Genomic DNA, 20677 nt, shown 5'->3' with positions numbered 1-20677 from the left:
GATTTAATCACGGAATTTTACGAAGAAGAACAAGAAAATATAGAACCATCAATTCCCTTTGGCTTTTCTGAAATTGAATTTTTTACAGAGGATAATAATACATTAAAAATTGATTCCTGGATTTTAGCAAAATTTGCTACAAAAAAGAGCGTTAAACATTTCGTAGGAAAGATAATATTAATAAAAAACAACATTCCTGATGTCAAATTTGTGAGAAAAGTAAAGGAATCAAAATTTAATAGAGGATCGGTGTTTACTTATCCTACAGTAGATGACATTTGTACCATGAGACATTTGGATGATATTGTTCTAGTATTACCAGAGCCCAACATCTCTCGGCGAGGACAAATCATATTTGATATTGATTTGAGTAATTACAACGTACAATAGGTTTAACTGTTTTGACTTATGGTATTTTAAATTTTATTTTCGAAGTCTTTAGACTGACTATGATTAAGACTGATTTAATGTTATGATTATAATTAAGGAAGTATCAATGCCAAATATTGTGCCTTATTTTTTGTTAAATGTTTACCTACCGCAATGACATTCACCTTCTTACAAACTTTGATGAGAACTTTGATAGTTGATTAAGTATTTGTTTATGTTTGAATTAGACCGCTGATGTCTAGAAAATATTGTTGTTTTAATACATATTATAGTTACCGAGAGACCTGATTAGATAAATAAGTACAGACATTTGATACATATTTTTGAAAGTTTTAATTATATTACCTGGGTTAACTTTATTATCAGAATTCCTACCTACTGAATTTTTAATATGGTAAACTTCCAGTTCCAATGTTCTTATTTGTTTTTTTATGTACATTTTGGAATTTTGAGAATTGGTTTATTTTTGTAATGTTTATTTTAGTGATTGTTGTTGAGTTCTCAACATTGGTTCCATAGTATAATTAAGTTGTTTGAAATAATTGGGTGAGTTGCCCTTTTGCGACTGTGATTTTAGTTATTTTACACGTTGTTTAATAATATGCGTGCCTTATTACTAGTATAGTAAAAGTTAAATTGTTTTTAAATTGCTCAGACTGTTGATGATGATGAGTGAACTGATTAGATAAATAAGTACAGTTATTTGATACTTATGAAAGTTTAAGTGTTATTAACCGGGTCAATTTTATTATTAAAGTTCCTACCTACTTAATTAATATGGTAAACTTCCAGTGTTCTTATTTGATGTTTCTTTTTTGTATCACATTTTTCATTTAAATAAACATACTTAAAGTACATTCAACAATTTCATTTAAATAATGACTTCCCCTTAAATTGTTCCAAATATATCCTACATTCTCTCCTTTAGTCCAACTGATTAATCATCGTACTTCCAAATAACCCCAATATAGTGGCACTATAGTTTTATAGTGCAAGATTTTACAACAAAATTGAACAAGAGCACTATAGACATATAGCCAGGTACACACTATCAATGTTCTGATTATCGCCAAACTGATTCAAATTAAAACTGGCCTACATTTTACTGAAATATTAAACATTTTGTGTCGATTTCCAGATAGCCCCAAAATTGCGAAAATTGGAACAGCGCTTATAAAACAGGCTATCTTCGGAATTTTAATCAATATACGTTTGAAAATAATAGTTCCGGAAACGCCACTTCAAAATCTGTCCAAATTAATCATCAAAACAGGATTATTTAAACATAAAGTCGTTAAAAAAATTGTTTTTTACCAAATCTTGTACCAAATAGCCCCATTTAACGGTACAGAATTTGGTATTATAGAAAAAATCACGTATAAAGGACATTTTATTACAATTATAATTAGGTTATATCACACAATATTCTTATAAAGATATGCTGTTATAAGCGTTGGTCACATAGAAATTCTGAAATCATTTTCATATTAGCATTTTATACCCTTAAACTTAAGAGATAAAAAAATAACGGGTGAAAAGCGGGTTCTTTTTGAGATGATAAAATGCATTGGAGAATTAAGCTTATTTTATTTGAAAAATTCCAATATTTTGTGGACGGAAGGAAAGATGTTGAGCTAACTGAAGGGGCTCGAGCCAGGGGGCGACTGGAGCTTTGCTTTTATTCTATATTTACGTAATTCACAGCCATCAAACATTAAAGCCGATATACTGTTGTATATCCTTGTTTGTCGTAGGCCAACATTATTAATTACGAACTCTACTATCGTTTATTTAGTTAAGATTGCACTGTAATTACAAGCACAGAGAATTTAAATAATTTTGCGTCATCTAATAACTTAAAAAATTACCACTGAGCTTAAAGAAGGTCCAATATTAGTAGATAAACTCAATTTACATTATTAACAATGACAGTAGAGTCATTGTTAATAATGTATTGTTGTGAAACTTAAAATTGTCAACAATTTCTTTTTTTTTTAATTTGTAGCTGACGATTAAACATCGCTACCTTTGTGAATATATTTTAGCTTTTGGTTTTGTTTCATTAAAGTTTAAAAAAAAATGTTAGACTTTTATAATTTTAAAGACACAACATAATAATTTACATTTCTAACATGCTTTTAATGGCAAAATAATTGTAATAATAAAATATAATCCAAACAATAACAGAAGAAAAAACCTATTCATGAACAATATTCAAGCATTTTTTTTTCCTTTTTTTGAAAATATACGAAAGCAATGCCCCAGTCGCAAGATCTAATTTAAAAGAAGCTAGTCGTGGCACCTTAATACACTTTAAAACGATTACTTACCAATAACAAACGTATCCCTAAAATGTAGGTTAAATAGCAAGCATTCCTATCATAGCCGCTGAAATTCATTTCATTATAATGGTCTTTCCATTTCCTATATAAATAAAATAAGTAAATAAATTCATCTGTGTCAAACTAAATAAATAAATAAAGAAAATCAACAATATTGCATTGTTTCTGACTGCATCAAAGATGCGATGCGAATGTTCAATTATATACAAATAAAAATTAAAAATATACATAAATTTTAACTACATAAACAAATCAGTTCATTTAGTACAATGTCAAAATATACTTATTAACAATTTATCAATAAGCTTCTTGAAAAAAAAAAAAGAAAAAAATAATAATTCGCGTAATCTTTGCGATTTTTTTTTCACATTTTAACAAGAAAATGAAGCCTAAAAAGTGAAAAATTATATTTTCTTGATATATATAAAATTTTACTTTTAGAATCCATCATAGCAATGTCATTTTAAACGCATCGCTCTTCGATGCATCCATCTGCACACAGGCTAAATGCCTCCCATTAAACAATTGATTTAAACAATTAATATAAGTATTTCTAAATAGACTAACTACTTTAATGAAGAACACGGTTTTGCGCGAAATAATAGGTTTAAGCGTTCGCAAGACAGATTATGAGGTAATAGTTACTATATGGCAACATTGGAAAATGGAGACAACAAATGCCAAACGTAAAGTCTTAACGAGAATTTACTCTCAAATTAAACATAAATGGATTTTACTTCACAATTGCAAATTGTAAAAAATTTGCACAAAAATCGAGAGTCAATTGGAAAAAGGACTTACAGTTTAAAACCTTGGTTAAAGCAATAATTTTAGATCAAATGAAAACAATTATTATATTTAGTGAAATTATTCAATTTCATAATTTTATAGCTAAAATCAAGGCCGTAAACTTGATTTAGGCATCGAATTTGTGTCAGCAGAACAATAAATTAACAAAGTTACTTTTTTCTTTATAATTTCTTTAAAATACGTTTCTTTTAAATCATACCATGTTTTCGAAACTTGATAAGAAGTTAATGTGTCTTAATTTTCATTTTCGTTTTGCATTGACAAATCTGATGCCTGAATATTAGAAGTCAAACTTTGTCTTCAAATTGACATTAGTATTTTTCAGTTAGTCCCAAAATATATTTTTGTCGAAGTGTGGCATTTATTTATTGAAGTGTGGCATTATCATAATACTTCCAAGTGTAATTAAACTAATAAACTTTTTGTATATGAAGAATTTGCCTCCGTAATGACGCTGTTCAATTGTATTTTGTATATTTTTATTGTCTCGTGTACAATATTGAACCAACCAGCAATGTTGTACGGTTCTAAGACAAAGACAGAGTATAGGTCTTTATCCCTTACAGGGAAGACAGAACATAAAGAAGACAAGGCTATTAAGAATCTGGATAAAGAAATATATAATTTGACAGATAAAAAGGATTTTCGCTTATTTATAAAAAAAATATTTTTGTCTCAAAAATATTCTGTCTTGGCTGAATGGACAAAAATGACGTATATGAGAGCAATACATCGCTACAAAAAAAAGTGGACCTAAATTGTATCTACGACTGTAAAACCATTGACATTATTCAGAAGCCCAAAAATAATGTTAGTTTCCAATGGAACAGTATATTACGAAGGAACAAACGAAGACTTTACGATATAATGAGTAAAATCGATCAACAAGATGAAACAATTGATAATCTACTAAAATTTCCTAACAAACTAAATTCATAATAGACAAATACATTTTTGACTATATGCTAAATTCGTATGCTAGGTGCAAATTGATTGTACTAATATCCATCTTTATAACGAAATGGAAGTTCCAATATGGGGTCGGCGTTGAGTTACAATATTAATAATTATCAAGGAAGTTATAGTAGCAGAATTAGCTTTAATGTTTGGGCATTTCGTAAGATTTAATAACTATGTGATAATAATTAATAAAGTATAATAAATAAAAATATAATTCCCACAAACACTTTAACTTCATAAGATTTTTTTTCAATGTAAATGAATATATGAATGAAGATCTTGAATTAGTATTTTTTAATTACGAAGCCCACATTTTAAGCAGTTAGTTAATAATTAATTAAACAAATACGACTACATACTTTAGATATTAACCGACCAAATTTCCAAACTAGTACCAATGTGGAAACGCAGTCACAAACATGCATATTTCTAAAAGAAATTAAAATCGACAATTTGAATGTTTATAACAAATTACCAACCCCATCGACTAACAAGTCCATAATAAACTATGAATTAAATTTTAAATTGACACGCAACCGGAAATGCATATCGAGTGATAAATAAAAAAAAAACTTAATATCGGTGAACTAAAATCTAATAGAAAATCAACGTTGAAACAACAACACTTTTAAAATTTTGTACATCGTAAAGGGATTTGAAATGCATGCACGTATTTAGAAAGGCACTACTTTCAACTAAAATCAAAAAATAAACTGAAAAGCTTCGTTTTTTACGTACCTACGGTTGTTGAATGCGTAAATATGAGGTTCAGTGAATGGGAACTATTTTGAATACACAAGTTTAATATATGAAACTGAACAATGTTGCCTTTAGAAACTGAAAATTCTTCGTAAAATAAAAAATATAGTTTATAACGAAGACTTTCTTGTCAATTTTGCACAAACTCCATGTATACATATAACTCGCAAACAAAAAAAGGTCTGATTTGGGGAGAGTGTTTGGCGAAGTAAGGTGTCATATTCTTCGAGAAAATTCTTAAATCAAGCTGAACTGTGTCAACATTCTACCATCACTAGGTATAATGGATTTAATACTAAATTTGGAACTGACATCCCTAGTTTCATATATCAAACTTGCATCAAAATAATTCCAAATACTTAGAACACATATGGATTATCCTTTCACGAAAACACAGTGTTAATAGTTAATCACAAACATATTAAACTTCACTTAAACCTAACATCAACATATGTTGGAAGATTTTATAAAAACTACTATATCGGTAGTTTTCACATAATATTTGTGCACCGTTCGAAAAAACTGTTACACTTTTAAAGCATAAGCTTAGTTACTGTAAGCAGGGATACGAAATATATCAACGGGGTGTAACACCCAAATTGAGACTTCTTTAGTCTTCAATAACATGCAAAAAGTGACTAAAAAATAACTAATCTATTAGACGTGAGGAACCGACAGTAATAATCAGAATTCTACATTTTGGCCGTAAAAATTTACTATAATAAACACACGTGCTATGGAATCAGTACCATATTTTGTTTAGTACACAAATTAAAATTAAGAATTGACCAAAACTAGCCGATCCAATCTACCGAAGCGACGCCTATCATCAATTCCTTTAATTAACCATACCCATATCTAAAAGCACTACATCCATACAAATTCATTTCATATAATTCACGTTATAAATAAGTGATACGCTTATACTCTAGTAGTTCATAACTTCATTTTTTTTGCATACATCTTTGCACGAAACGTGATAATATTAAAATAGTGTCAACTAGTCGTAGAAACATCACATTTTTATTAAAGGTTCTTTAAGTGTTGGTGTGAGCGAAACGATCGATTTATTTATAAACATTTTGGTTATGATCAGTCCGTTTTTAGTAACAATTTTCATTTTACGTCTTCTATTGATTTTAGTGACTAGAAGCTGTATATAAAAAGTAGGTATACAATTATTTTTTTTATCTATTTCATAAACAGATCAAAGTAACGAGTATTTTATTAGCATGCGAAAAGTAACTTGTTTGACATTACGTGTAAGTACGTAAATATTAGAAATTTAATTTTGAAAGTTAAAGTATGGTATCATACAATAATAGATTCAAGCAGCCCTAATAAATCCTAAAAATATAAGACATCATGAAAACTGTAACTATATTTTTTAAACTACAATTTTCTTACGAAATGACGTAAAATATGAATAAATAGTAGAAATATTATGCAACATCTGGCAACACTTCACGCCGTTTACTTTTCGCCCACACCAATCATTTGGCAAGTTTTGTCAACGAACTAGCCACGTCATAAGACTTAATACTTTTAAAAACTCAGCAAGCATATTATATATGGGAGTTACTGGCAATTGTACTAACCTATACACAGATACTATATTTTTAATATTATATGGTCTCTGTAACCTGTGTAAGTCATAATCGAATTCACTTTTTAGAATCGAGACTTTGTTAAATGCATGGTAGTTATTTTAAAAAGTGCAATTCGTTATATTTTTTATTATTTTGATATGATATAAAAAGGATTGCAACGACCCCTTTGTAGAAATAGGTCACAATTTTGACTCAACGTGAAGTGAAAAATATTTTTCTTGTTTTATAAAACGTTAAAAAACTGTTTTTTTTTAAGTTTCAAATTAATTTACATTAATGTAGGTTAGCATTACAAATTCTTCGTGTTTATTTTACTTATTATAAATAATCCCACGCACGTTTTAAAAAAATTTTTCTTCACATTGCGACAAAACTTTTGCTTAAAGCCGACCTATCAATAAACTATATAGAATAAAATCGGATATATTCATTTAAAATCGAAGGCTTTGGAATCATAGCCGTTTCTACACCCGTTCTATACGATAGTAAAATTGTCATGTTCATAATAGCTCGAAAACTATACAAGTTACCAGATAATATATGAAACTGTGAACACATTTATTTTTTATTTGCATTTCCATTTATTAAATTCTGTTAGTTAAGTGAAAATAATCATATACGATATGAACTGTGAAAAAACAATTATACATTCTGATTTTCAAAATTTCTAAATTATATATCGTGTAAAAAAATTTCAAATATTTAGTAATTCATGTTCACATTAACACATTATCTGGAACATTGTATAATAAAAGTCCGGTATGAAAAACTTACAAATGCTATCCTTTAAACTCTACAATAGAAAGAGACAACAATAATTTGTTTTTTCGCCGCGAAATTCGGCCAAATTTTGCTCTAAATAAGTTCTTAAGTCGAATTGGGGAATACTGATTTAAAAATTTATAATCAGAATATCGCACATACATTCTTTGATACAGTATATAAGTAGATTCATTTTACTGTTAAATGTATATAAGGTGTTTACATAATCTGTTCTTGTAATAATAATAACAGGTAAGCAATTAAAGTGTTTAAAATTGAAATAATTCTTCAGTCAATTTATATAAACATGTCATTGAAAAGGTTGTTTATGAAATTATATAGAATCTGACAGTTCCAAAAAATTACCAAATGCTAAAAATATATTGAACTAAGTATTACACACTAAGAATTAAATTTCATTACAATTTATTTTAAATGAGGGCGCCACTGTGCATATCGATTCAATTACAATATTATAAAAAAAAGTTATTTTTTTTTACTACTACTGATAATCATGAAAATACAAAGATCAAATTCGAATGAGCAATTAATTAATGAAGAATGTTGTTATTTTTAAGCAATAAAATCATGATAACATTTCATATTAAGTATAGCTTTTCATGGAAATTTATTTACCTTTAGCCGACTTAAAAAAAAGGAGGTTCTTAATTTGTGGCGATCTTTTTATATTTTTTTCTCATAAACCATTCTGTCTCAGAATTTTAATACAACTTTTTACGTGCAAAATATTTCAATTTCGATCACTTTATAATTCAATTTAATTAATCGGACCCGTTGCTAAATAATACGGGTGTCTGTTATGCATAAACCTGCTATCATACCTTTGGTTTTTCTGGTAGAAATCCCTTTGGTTCACCTTGCGGTAGTACTGGGCCCTGCGTTGGTTGTTCTTGTCTTGTTGTTTGTCCGTCTGTTTCTTCGCCTCCGGTTTGGTGTCGGTCTTTGCTTGCGTTTCGTTAGAAGGTTTGTCCTGCGGAGAATAATAACTAGGTAAAGAAAGGCATGATAAAATATTAATACTTGAAATAAATCTTAATGATTTTTTGTAAAAAAATAAACTTATAATAGCCCGTTATTTCGCGCGTCCGCTCATAACTTATTATCGTTAATATCTCGGGTTCTAAGCAACGTATCGCGATGAAACCTACACCAAATTTTAAGTTTGTCTATCCGCTATACAACTGTGAAATCCCCATCCAATTCCATCCAGTAGTTTTTGCGTGATGTGCATGAGAACAAACATACAAACATAAATTTTTAAAAAAATCTTTTGGCCATCGTCATAGGTGTTTGGTTAAACAGAACAATAACAAAAAAAGTAGTTTGTAGCTTGTGAGAAATAACTATAAATATAAAAATTGACGAGAAAAAGTGCCTGTGAAGGTCTTATTTCTGAATAAATGATTTGGATTTGAATTTGAAAACATATTAAATTGAATAAAAGCTCATAAAAACCTCTTTAGCTTCAGTCTGGGGCTGCGAAGGCGAAGGTTTCGCTTGAGCGGAGACTGCCTCTTGAATTTTTGCTGGTGGAGGTATTTGTGGCTGCGGGGCGCTCTCCGCCTGAAAACATACATTTTTATACTTACTAGCCTCCCGTCCAGGCTTTGCTTGGGTAAAATTATAAACCTAAACCTTTCTCAGGAATCACACTATCTATTGGTGAAAATCGCATGAAAGTTCGTGCAGTAATTTTTGAGTTTATTGCGAACAGACAGACACGGCAGAAGACTTTGTTTTATAATATGTAAGGACTAGTTAATTACTTACTTACTAGTACTTACTACTAATTTGCCACGGGAATAGTTAAGTAGTTAGTGCGTGAAGAGGTAACAAACTAACGTACACCAAACTTATTTTCGCATTTATAATATTAGTTAGGATTTTTCCCCATAACTTATTCTTACGGGTTTATTAAACACTAACAAATATATATATAAATGTAGGCTGTTCACACTCACGGGTTCCCGCTTAGCGGCCGCCGTGTTGGAGTGCGGCGCCAGAGCGACTGTGAGAGTGAGATCGCACCACATCGCGCATCTTGCTCGTCGAGCGCATATACCCAGTTGTTTTACCGCTTCCGCTAGTTGGAGGATTGCTGGAAATTTTTTTTATTTTATTTGACTGTTTTCGTTTAGTCAATACTTATTTATTTATTTAGAAAACTTGGAGTTTACAAACAAAACAACAATGTCTACTGAGAAATTGTCTAATTCCTTAGCAAATTCATTCGCAAAGCTGTATATATAATCTCATCTCATTTCTTTATATATAATCTTTTTTAAGTTTTATTTGTAAATAAAACTTAAAAAAAATTATATACACATTTTCGTGTGATAGAAGACTGCTAGAATAAACTATTGTCAAAATTTAAATTTAATTTACTTTTATTTTGTAATATGTGGTTCAAGGTAACGGTATTTTGTATTTTGGTAACGAGCGCTATACAGCGGGGATCCCACGTATATTTCGCTGTAATACGCGCCAATTTGAACACCAGCATAGAAGTTAGCTGAAGCAATCGGTTTGAACCGACTTAATTTTGTCTTTTGACTTGAACATTCTCGGAATTCACAGAGAGGTCAAAATTAATGTCATTACTTGCACTCAAATTCCCACTAACATGTTGACGTAATAAAAATTGTGATTAAGAAAGAAAGAAAGAATAACTATTTATTTATTATTATTATTACCGCACAACAATCTTACACTTATATAATGACTTTCAACATTGCTCAGACTTACATTCTTTATCACTTACTAGTAAACTCTAGGAAATTCTTAGAGTTTACTAGTAAGTGACAAAGAATGTGATCCACACATTAGCTTTATCATTCCGCGTAATAAAACTTCCCGAAATTCCCAAGAGAGCGAAGAATCAATCACTTGTTCGCACTATAATTCCCACTGCATTCAATTATCAATTTTGTACTCGTCATAATTATTAATAGTATATATAAGTTACGTGAAGTAAAATAAAGATGTCATATATTCACCGCTCTCACTAGTGTCATTTACCACAAGAACAACTGAGATTGTGGAGCCAACTAATCCTTTCTAATACTTTCATCTCTAATTAAACCTGCGCCGACAGTCAGGCATTTTGGTTCAACTTACGTGCCTGACTATGACTATGTAAGTAGCAGTAAGATTCCCACAATTCCCACAATTCCCGGTATACTCACGGTCGTGCCGCGCATGCCGCGCATGATGCGGCGCCAGCTCGCGCCGGCGCGCCGCCTGCACGGCGCCGACGGCCGCGCGCCACGACAGCATCGCGCTCTCCACCTCGCTGTGCGGGGCGCTGCACCAACATTACTATACTATACTATACACTGAGACCCAACCCTAACTACTTGTTCGCCACGAAATTATACACCTCGCGAACACGATCAATTTTCATGAATTTTTACAAATTTTTACAGATTCTATATATACCTTTTAAATTTCATCAAAATGAGACCAACGGTTCGAAAGTTATCGCGTTACGAACAAACAAACTAACATACATACAAACATTGTATTTTGTACCCCAAATCGGATTGTAGACCTCGCTCGCTTATGTCAACTCATATTATGAATGCGAAAGTAAGTTTGTTTGTATTACCTCTTCACGCTCTGTCTACTCAATCATCTTCTTAAAATTTTGCATAGATGTAGTTTATAATATGGAGAACAACAGCTAGTTACTTATACATATACTAATTTTTGCCCGCGGTTTTGCCCATGTGGATTTCTCAAAGGAACATTTATTTTTCAGGGACGAAATGTACCCTATATCTTTCTCCATATTATAAACTACATCTATGCAAAATTTCAAATAGATTAATTGAGTAGACAAAGCGTGAAGAGGTAATACAAACTACCCTATATGCTTCTCCACACTTCAAACTACATGTATACAAAATTTCAAGAAGATTGGTTGAGTAGACAGAGCATGAAGAGGTAACAAACAAACTTACTTTCACATTTATAATATTAATTAGGATTACTAAATAAATTACAAATTAAAACAAGATAATAGAAAAATACACACTGGTCACGAGAACATCAAAAGCAATAAAAATTATCTGATGATTTATCTGTAAAATATTTTTGATAGATCTATACTTTCAACACAGACAATAATGTGAACACAAGTATTTATTTGTGGTTCTGGGTGTGTTGTGTCAGTTTCTGTGTTTGTTTCCATCAGACCAGTGATACAAGAATAGTGTGGTGTGTGTTATCCATTTAACCTGGCAGCACGAAGAAGCTGACATCATACTAAAATATTTCGCAAAAACACACCTTTATTTGTGTCAACTCATCATAAAACATGTAATTAGCTCTTTACTAAACAATACTTGTGTGAGCTTTTTTTGTGACGTAACCAACATAATAGGTTATATTTGTTCGCCATCCCAGATATCATTATCTAGATAAATATCACATATCCCGGATAAGACTATCAGACACTTTATTAGCAATCACTCAAACTGGATTAAATCACTCACATTTCAGCGAGATTATTAATGTCTTCCTTCCAAGTGGTCGGATCGAAGGTGTCCGGGTCCAACTCCTTCTCTTTCTCCACATTCTCCCCTCGCTTGAGCACTGTTATCTTATTATCCTCCTGTTTCATTGGCTTCTTGTTTTGAGCCACGCATACGCTGGCGCGGAGTGTCTCCATCTTTCCCATCAGAGTTAATACCTATAAAGAATATAATACATATTAACTACAGACCAAGACAACTGTGTTTAATCACACTTAACCATAATAAAGCCATGTATTTGTCCAATTCTTTTTATTATTTCTTTTCGTCTCTTGTATTATTAGTGTACATTCGTTTATTGACTGACGTAAACTTAATTCTTAGTATGATTTCAAACCTTAGTAGTTTCACTATGCTAAGTTAATTACATGTTTTGTAAGATCTTTTATACATAATTAAAACAAAAAAACAATATATAGACAACTGGACAATATGGTATTACCGGAGCGAAGCTAGGTCGGAACCAAGCTTCGCTCGGGTAATATCATAATAAAATATGTAGCCTATGTCACTCTAAAAGGTTTTGTCTATCTCTGTGCCAAGTTTCATCAAAATCGTCCCGGTAGTTATTGAGTTTATTCATTATAAACAAAGATACAAATATTTTCTCTTTATAATATTAGTGTGGATGGACATTGTAAGATGTATCTATAACTTAATTTATCAGTAAGAATACAATATTATATCAAGTGGTGAAGCAGGCCCTAAGCAAATTTCACTTCAGACACACAAATGTAAACTTACCTTAGTATGTTCCCTGAGCATATCGACCGTCAACCTGTCCACCCTGGTGGGACAAGGCGGCAACCTCGGCACGGGGATGGAGTTGGACGAGGACACCGCACGCCCCGGGTACGCTAGAGCGAGACGGGCTTCCGTTCTCTTTCTCTCTCGCTCCAGCTGACGCCATTGCTCGTAGCAGGCGTCGAGGCGGGCGTGGAGTATGCCGGATGACGTTGCTGCACCCCTTTATTATATGAGAAGTTTTTGATTAATATTTCAATGTTCTTGATTATTGACCGAGCCGCTTCGCTCAAGCGACCGAGATCTACAAATGAACTTGGGTAAAAAAAAAAATTCTTTTTGTATGTATGTATGTATGTATGTATGTATGTATGTTTGTAACGCAATAACTTTGATGCAATTTTAAAGGTATGTAGGATCTGTCAATAGATTTTTTAAGATCGTGGGGCAAAGAAATCGGTTAAGTCTTTTTTGAATAATTCACAATTTTGTACAAAAATATTGTATATGTGAGGAGTTCCATAGTATTATACATTAGGGATCTTGGCTTCGCACGAGATCTATTCTGGAATAAAATGTCTAAATAATAGTGAAAACTGCATCAAAATTCGTTGTAGTTAAGAAGTAAGGATAGAAATGCATTGCATACTATGTATTTTTATTAGAGCTACTAACTACTAGCATTTCGGAAAGACTACTGGGTCGTCAGCGTGCTCGGTAGTATAAAAAATACACAGTTATATTCAATTGGGAGATTACCTCATATTCCTCATAGCGTAGAAAGGAGCTAGTAGCGGTAAGTCCAGCATTGGAGATGGCAACACTGGCGGTGGGACCGGCGGACTCGGGCCTAATAGGGCTCCGAGACCTGAAACAAATCGTTTTTCATATCAGTTTCAGGACATTATGGCAAAAGACCTTAAGACACAATTTAGGCAACTAGTGACCTTAACAGTCTACCAGTGTGCAGGTAAAATAATTAATAAATCAATTAATTAATATGGACGAATCACACAGACTGAGCTAGCCCCAAAGTAAATTCGAAACTTTTGTTATGGGATATTAACTCAATATGATCCTATATTTTATAAATATATATGGATAGACATCCAAGACCCAGATCAATCTGAAAAAGGTAAATTTCCATGTTGACCTGACAGGGGATTGAACCCGGGACCTCCAGTGTAGCATAATGACCATTAGGCCACGAGGTCATCAAAGGTTTCTTCAAAGTGTTTTTTTCTGCAATCAAGTGGTGATCTGTGAACACTACATGAGTAAAATTTGTTTACAAACTCATGTGGCATGAGTAGGATTAGTTTTTGTTTGAGATGGACGTTATTTTGACAGCAGAATACTCAGGAAATCTCTATCCAATTTTATTTCAGTACTTATATAATTTTTAAATTATATAACTTTTACTGTTAAACTCTTAATTAAAAATATTTATACATATGTATCGCCCTTTCAATGTCAAATATTGTAAAATCAGATAGTTATATAAAATATATGTTAAGTAAACAAGTTTTATTTTTTTATGAATAAGAAGACCCCAAAATCCTTATCTCACTTTTCAATATTTTCCATTACATTAGATAAAATAAGTTTATAGCAGTTGAATATTTACACGCTATAGAATAGTGTTTAACTTACCTAGATTGAAAGGGGCGTTTTCCGGCAAAAAAGACACATCCACATTTAGCTGATTTGGCGGAGGCCTATTCCTTATCAGAAGACTCATCTGCCGCGCCAATTCCTGATTCTGCCTCATTATAGCCTGCGCATTATCGCCATTATTAAAGTTCCTTTGCTCATTCATACCGTTTCGAAACTCTTGGGGTATATTCATATCTCTACGTTGCAGAAATTCATTCTGTTGAAAACCATTCGGCTTGAAACTCATATTATTCGAGTTCGAAACGGGTGTCTGGTTTGCGAAATCGTAATTCTGATTGACGGCGTTTCGCTCGTTAATTTGCGACATCACTTCATAGAAATTTTCGCCGTTAAAGCTCTTCGGAGGCGGCTGGAAATTTCGATTGAAAAACATCTTGTTTTCTTGCATTTTGTTAAACTCTTCGTTAGGATAATGACCGTTGTCCAACGGTAGCTTATACTCCATATTGTTCGGTACAGAATCATCTCTACGCTCTAAAGACAAGTTCAGCTGACTCAAATAAGCTAATAGTTCAGCGTCTTGATTCTGTTCTTTGAAATTCTCGAACTTATTAGGGTATCTATTGAAATTATCGCAGTTTGCGTTGTAATTCATGTCTAGATTTAAACTGTTCGGTCTAAAGTTATTGGGGAACATGTTGGTATCAGGTAGAGAATTTCTTTGGCTCGGTTCGAAGAAATTGTAATATTTGTCATCATATTTCGGACTTGAGAATTGTGCCCCGCCAATCTCTTGCGCGGCGAGCCTGAGTAGATTGAGTTGTTCTGGCGTAACGTCTGATGCGGGGTCAGTATCTAAGCCCAAAAGTGCATCATTTTCGGGATAATTGACGAAGTTATTGCCAAAACCGTTTTGTAAACTGAAATTGAAGCCGTTCTGTTCGTTCTGGCCGAAGTTGTAAAGGTTATTCTGGTAATATGGTGACATGAATGAAGTGTTCGCGTCGCTTTTGGGGTATTGCGCGTTTGGAGGTAATCCGCTTACTGTTTTTTCCGATGTTTGTGTGGAGCTGGGAAAGAAATCATTTTATTAATTAAAAAACAAAAAGTTTGTAATTTTTTTGTTATTAGGTCGAACATATTCAATCATTTTCAGCCTACATCAACCCATGGCTGGGTCTCCCTTTTTTCACGCCACATTTTTCGGTCCTACTCATTATGCCATTTTTGCATACCCATAGCCGATAAAACATGTACCTACGTCAATTCGCGTTTGCATCTGCGAAATGCCCGATAGTGTGAAGCCGAGCTGGCATTATCGTTCGAATACGATTAATCTATATAAGAAAGCAATTATTTACCCACATCGAGTGATTTCAATTACTAGCACTACTTGACTAGCCTTTTAGAAATTATACACCTATACCTTCCACAGGAATCACACACAATGTATTTAAAAAATCATCCGCATCAAAATCCGTCGCGTAGTTTAAATCCGTCGTGTAGTTTTAATCTAAGCATACATAGAGACAGACAGCTGGGAGCGACTTTGTTTTAAACTATTAGATATCAATCAACCTGTCTAACAACAACAATAATTGCATGTCTGTCAAGCTGTACAATAAGAATTGAACGCAAAGTGAAAGTTTGTGACATTCGCAAATCTAATTCCCGTATGTCGTACATCGTACAGTTAACCAAGTCGTCAAGTTAACAGGGCTTGGATACCAGGTTAATTATTGAAACTGGTTCGGGCGCATCTCCATACATTTTGTAAGGAACGTTTTCTTTACAAAGTGAATCCATATTTTTCGGGTACATACTGATCGAAGAGCATGTGATAATGGCGGTTAAGTCCCTCTAAAAATGGTCGGGCATTGGATGAGTGACCGAAAATGTATTATCTTCAGCTCATCCGTGCTTCCGGCAAGATCCGATTGTATTTGCAGTCGTTAAAATCTGCCAATCCGCAATTTGCCCACGTTTTGGGTCATGGCCCATACTCTTTATCCATCCATAAGGACCCCAGCAGTGGGGACATTTAAATGGCTGTTGAAAGTTAATTGATGGATCGAAGAGCATTTAGATTTTGGTCAATTTATCAGTTAATCCCAAAATACTGCTCGTTTCCCACCAACCGTGCCAAACAGCCCTTGATAAAATAGTAGTAAAAAAGAGAAAAAACAGCGGAATTCTCAAGTGAGCATTTTTTTATAAGATGGGAATAGTTTTTATATTTTGACGCCTTGTATGACACAGATTTCTAATGGATTTAGAGATATTTCAACTGCCGCTGTTTACGGTATAATGACGTCACGACATAAACCTATTCGGAATAAACCCGGTGGATAGTGGAAGCGTTCGAGTCACACAACCTTGATATTGTAAATTATGTTTTGTTTTTTAGACTATGTCAAGGTGTGCAAAAACTGTATTGTTTACTATTCGCTTATTGACTGACGTCATCAGCTGTTGGCTTTTTTGTAGGCTCCACACTATCGCCCAACTCGTACAGATACCGACGCGAATGCATAAACATTGCGTAGTTTGTATGAGTGCTTTTATTTACCACAATTAAAAATCAGCTATGTATATAGAATCCGCCAAAAATTGGCGAACTGTTTGCAGTCTGTTTCACAGACATTCACATTATTTTAGTAGTATAAACTTTCGAGGCTCACCTGCTTCCTTCAGTTGGTCCAGTTTCATCAAGGATCTTCGTGATGAGATCACGGACCATTGAGTTTTCTTCCATAATGCGTTCCGACTGGAATAAAAATAAAAAATACAAAGACATTACATATTTCATAATAATATATGTATTGCATAAACAGGTTTACGCGAATGTTGTGTAGCAGAGAGGTCCCAGGTTCGAATCCTACTAATGTCTCATGAATTTTTATATGAATCTGACTGTATGATTTGCATATTGACCAGTCCAATGTGCAATAAAATATAGCTAGGAAAAACTGCTCTCCAGATAATAATTTAATAGTGTAGGTAATGGAGAAGGCAAATAGAATATGTAATTACTCCAATTAATATTGATACATAATAATGTTTCATTCCATGTAATGACAGTGACACAGGCACAGATAGTAATAAAATATGAAGAAAGACCTAAAAGGCATCATGTCTAATGATGTATCGCAAAACCCTGCATAAAATGCTTTGGCCACAGTAGCAGGGATTGGCATAAGCTTGAAAAAACCTGTAAATTCCCACATGTCCCAATATAGTATTGACCATAACAGACTGCACTCACTAGTAGTTATCACATATGTTTCATTGTATGTGTAAATTTACTTGTCAAGCAATCACAACATATTCTAATTGATATGGAATGTCACACTTGTAGTCCATAGCAATATTAGGTATGTACCACATGCTTACATAGAAATAAAATAGATAGAATTAGTATATAATTAATAGTTATGTCTTTTACATTTTTCTCAAATCAGTATTTATGATTTTTATTTGCTAGCAAGAGAGTGATATAAAGAGCAAGCTAGACCATAGTTCAAGATACAAACTTATAATATTATATTTATAATATTCAGAGGCACAAAACCATCATTCATCCATCATCAACCATTCAACAAAGCAATGTAATGTTCTGTGAGAATGAGAAATGGTAACTTAAGGAGGGAAGCTGCTGAAGATGTTGCTCATTTTTATTATAAGAGACTCCCGCTCATTATCTATATAAATCTACTATTATACCAGATCTACCATTTATAAATTATGATAAATGTATTTCAACAATATATTTTCACATATTTGAGAACTGAAATTTTCCCAAAAGAGTTTTATTTAGTTTCTGTCATAATAGTTTATTTGCAAATATTTATTCAGTCTCTCATTTTGAGTTGGTTGGCTGGTTGCCTCCCGGTAGCCTCCGATATTAAGTATTGAAGCCCAGACAGTAAATTTTACAATATATTTAGAGGCAAATAATGCAAATTTTTGTCTTAATCACCTAATGAAATGCTTCTAATATAATTTAAGGCCAAGTTGTGAAACTAATATGGCATTGTCGAAGCACCTATGTACAGTAAATAATAGGTATGTATTCTGTTTATAAAACACCACAAGTCTGGAAAATACATTCATAAACAACAAGCTGTTGCCCACAGCTCTGGCCATTCAACAATATGTTTAACCTTAAATCAAAATTGACCTAATGATTTAACTGTGGAAGTATGACAGACAATCAATTTTTACATTTATAATAATAGTATGGCTTTCATCAAAATAGGTTCTGCAGTTTAGCCCTGAAAGCATGACATTTGCTTAGCAGTCGGACACATAAATATGATATAAAAACAGTTATCTAAAACTTACACTCATTGGGTATAAGTAACTTTAAAATATAAAAAAAAAATAGATACAAAAAGACATATATTGAGATATGTTACTGCTAATGTAACAAAATAAAATTTTCTAGTGATAACATTACAATATGTGGCATTGTAGGTCAATATGTTAAGAGGCTTACGAAATCTGTGATGTTTACAACAGAAATTAATTTGATAACTACTTGTAAAAGGAAAATTAAAGCTTGTATATCTGATTACTGGTAGTAAACTGTATACAAACATAATAAATACTATGTCAATTACACCATAATTTATTATTGTATTCATCATGTATTCATATTTGAAATATCACATTTTAGATTACAGATATTGAAAGTTTAATAAATCATATATAATCAATGTCTCTAGATGTTGAACAAAGCGAAGGACATTCAAATAAATAACTAGAGAAAGTAGAAACAACCTACAGCATATTGTATGTGTCACTCAACATTATCTAATAAGAGCAAATCATGAATTTAATCAAAACATACATTCTGAGCTTTAGTAATATTTCGATGGTTAAACTGTTACCTTGCTGTTTTGTCTTCTAACGTGCAAACTACATAATTCTAAAAATATTGTGTGCATTCTTCAGATGTCATCGTTCACCTTAATGTGGAAACTTGACGATTGAAATCCAACGTAATCACTCCACATTACCTCCATTCCACATTCCACTCCACATATGATCACAATCACCACACTAAAAACCTTTACTGAACTCCGAAAACCAGGAAAACAACCACTTTAACGATTATTTATGAAGATTTTCCCCGGATTTTGGGTCAAATTGACAGTTCAAGACATTTACAACACCCATTGGAAAATGGCAAAGTTTACACAACACTACACTACTTACCTGATCCGATTCATTTTCGACGGTTTTATACGCATTTCCTATGTGGCATAAATCACTGAAGGCCATTTAAATTAAAAATTATTCCGTGCCACGATACATACGAGCTTTTGGTGCTAAGCCATTTTTTTCATTGACCTACATGTGTATAAAATTATACGTGCCTACTCGCGACGGTGTTGCTGCTTATTATTACTGCAAGATTACATTGGAAATATTTAATTTAACCTAAGTAAATAATTGTACGGTATATTTTTTTTGTACTTACATTAGAAAATTGCATGGTTTTTCCAGAAATGATTTTATTTAATATATTTTTTACTTTTCCCCAAAGTGAAATTGCGTCAATTTCCCGCGCCCGCGCTTGAATTTATTTTTAAATGTCTTACTTGAAGTTTATATTCAGCCATTAACTCTTTTTCAACATTTATGAAAAAGACATGAACTTCAATTATTAAGAGAAATATTAAATTTAGAGAACATTTTTTCGTTAAATAATATTTTCATTTTATTTAATGTTAGTTTTACTCTATCTATTTATTTTGCTGTTTACATACATCATTTTTAATATGGCAACCTTAGTATTTACTTGGGTATTTTATGATACACAGTTTGAAAATCTATAACAAAAAATGTTTTTCTCGGTCACAAAAAATTTCATACATTCAATTATTTGTCAAATATTATTGCTATCTCCACACTACATTAATACTCCTAAAATACAATTTACAATAACATTTATTTATTTCCTGACGTTATTATAAAGTACTTAATATTTTTTGTAGTTCAGTGCCATCTTGTGTTGAGCAGTTGAAACCTTTTTGACAATGCTCTTTGTACATACTCTTTTATAGTAATATTTTCACAACATAGATGGTGATAGCATTACCGAGGCTACACAGTATCAAAA

General features: G+C 32.2%; 1 protein-coding gene across 2 annotated transcripts; it reads right to left on the bottom strand.

Moving 5' to 3' along the window:
• Window positions 1-1741: 1741 nt before the first annotated feature.
• LOC128680965 (meiosis-specific coiled-coil domain-containing protein MEIOC-like) lies at window positions 1742-19936 on the bottom strand. Of its 2 annotated transcripts, none has more exons than XM_053764488.1 (10): window positions 19771-19936; window positions 17232-17317; window positions 14587-15620; window positions 13693-13801; window positions 12934-13156; window positions 12151-12347; window positions 10840-10958; window positions 9616-9752; window positions 9110-9217; window positions 1742-8624 (listed from the first exon to the last, which is right to left on the bottom strand). In XM_053764488.1, exons 1-10 carry the CDS (start codon window positions 19834-19836, stop codon window positions 8412-8414), a joined length of 2292 nt encoding a protein of 763 aa, XP_053620463.1. In that variant the 5' UTR covers window positions 19837-19936; the 3' UTR covers window positions 1742-8411. The 2 variants fall into 2 exon arrangements, with proteins under 2 accessions (XP_053620463.1, XP_053620464.1); XM_053764489.1 differs by lacking the exon at window positions 19771-19936 and adding an exon at window positions 19443-19737.
• Window positions 19937-20677: the final 741 nt, after the last annotated feature.

This window comes from Plodia interpunctella, chromosome 25, assembly GCF_027563975.2.
Source record: "Plodia interpunctella isolate USDA-ARS_2022_Savannah chromosome 25, ilPloInte3.2, whole genome shotgun sequence".
Taxonomy (NCBI): domain Eukaryota; kingdom Metazoa; phylum Arthropoda; class Insecta; order Lepidoptera; family Pyralidae; genus Plodia; species Plodia interpunctella.
The sequence above is the reverse complement of the archived record's forward strand: the minus strand, read 5'-3'. Positions and strand labels throughout refer to the sequence as shown.

Bases quoted from the DNA above. Each gene is read 5' to 3' on its own strand.
- LOC128680965 (XM_053764488.1), bottom strand. From the start codon at position 19,836: ATGGCCTTCAGTGATTTATGCCACATAGGAAATGCGTATAAAACCGTC. The intron at 9,753-10,839 runs GTGAGTATACCG...AAAAATTTCCAG, and splicing joins GCGGCATGCGCGGCACGACC to CAATCCTCCAACTAGCGGAA. The intron at 8,625-9,109 runs GTTTTTATGAGC...TATTCTCCGCAG, and splicing joins CCCAGACTGAAGCTAAAGAG to GACAAACCTTCTAACGAAAC.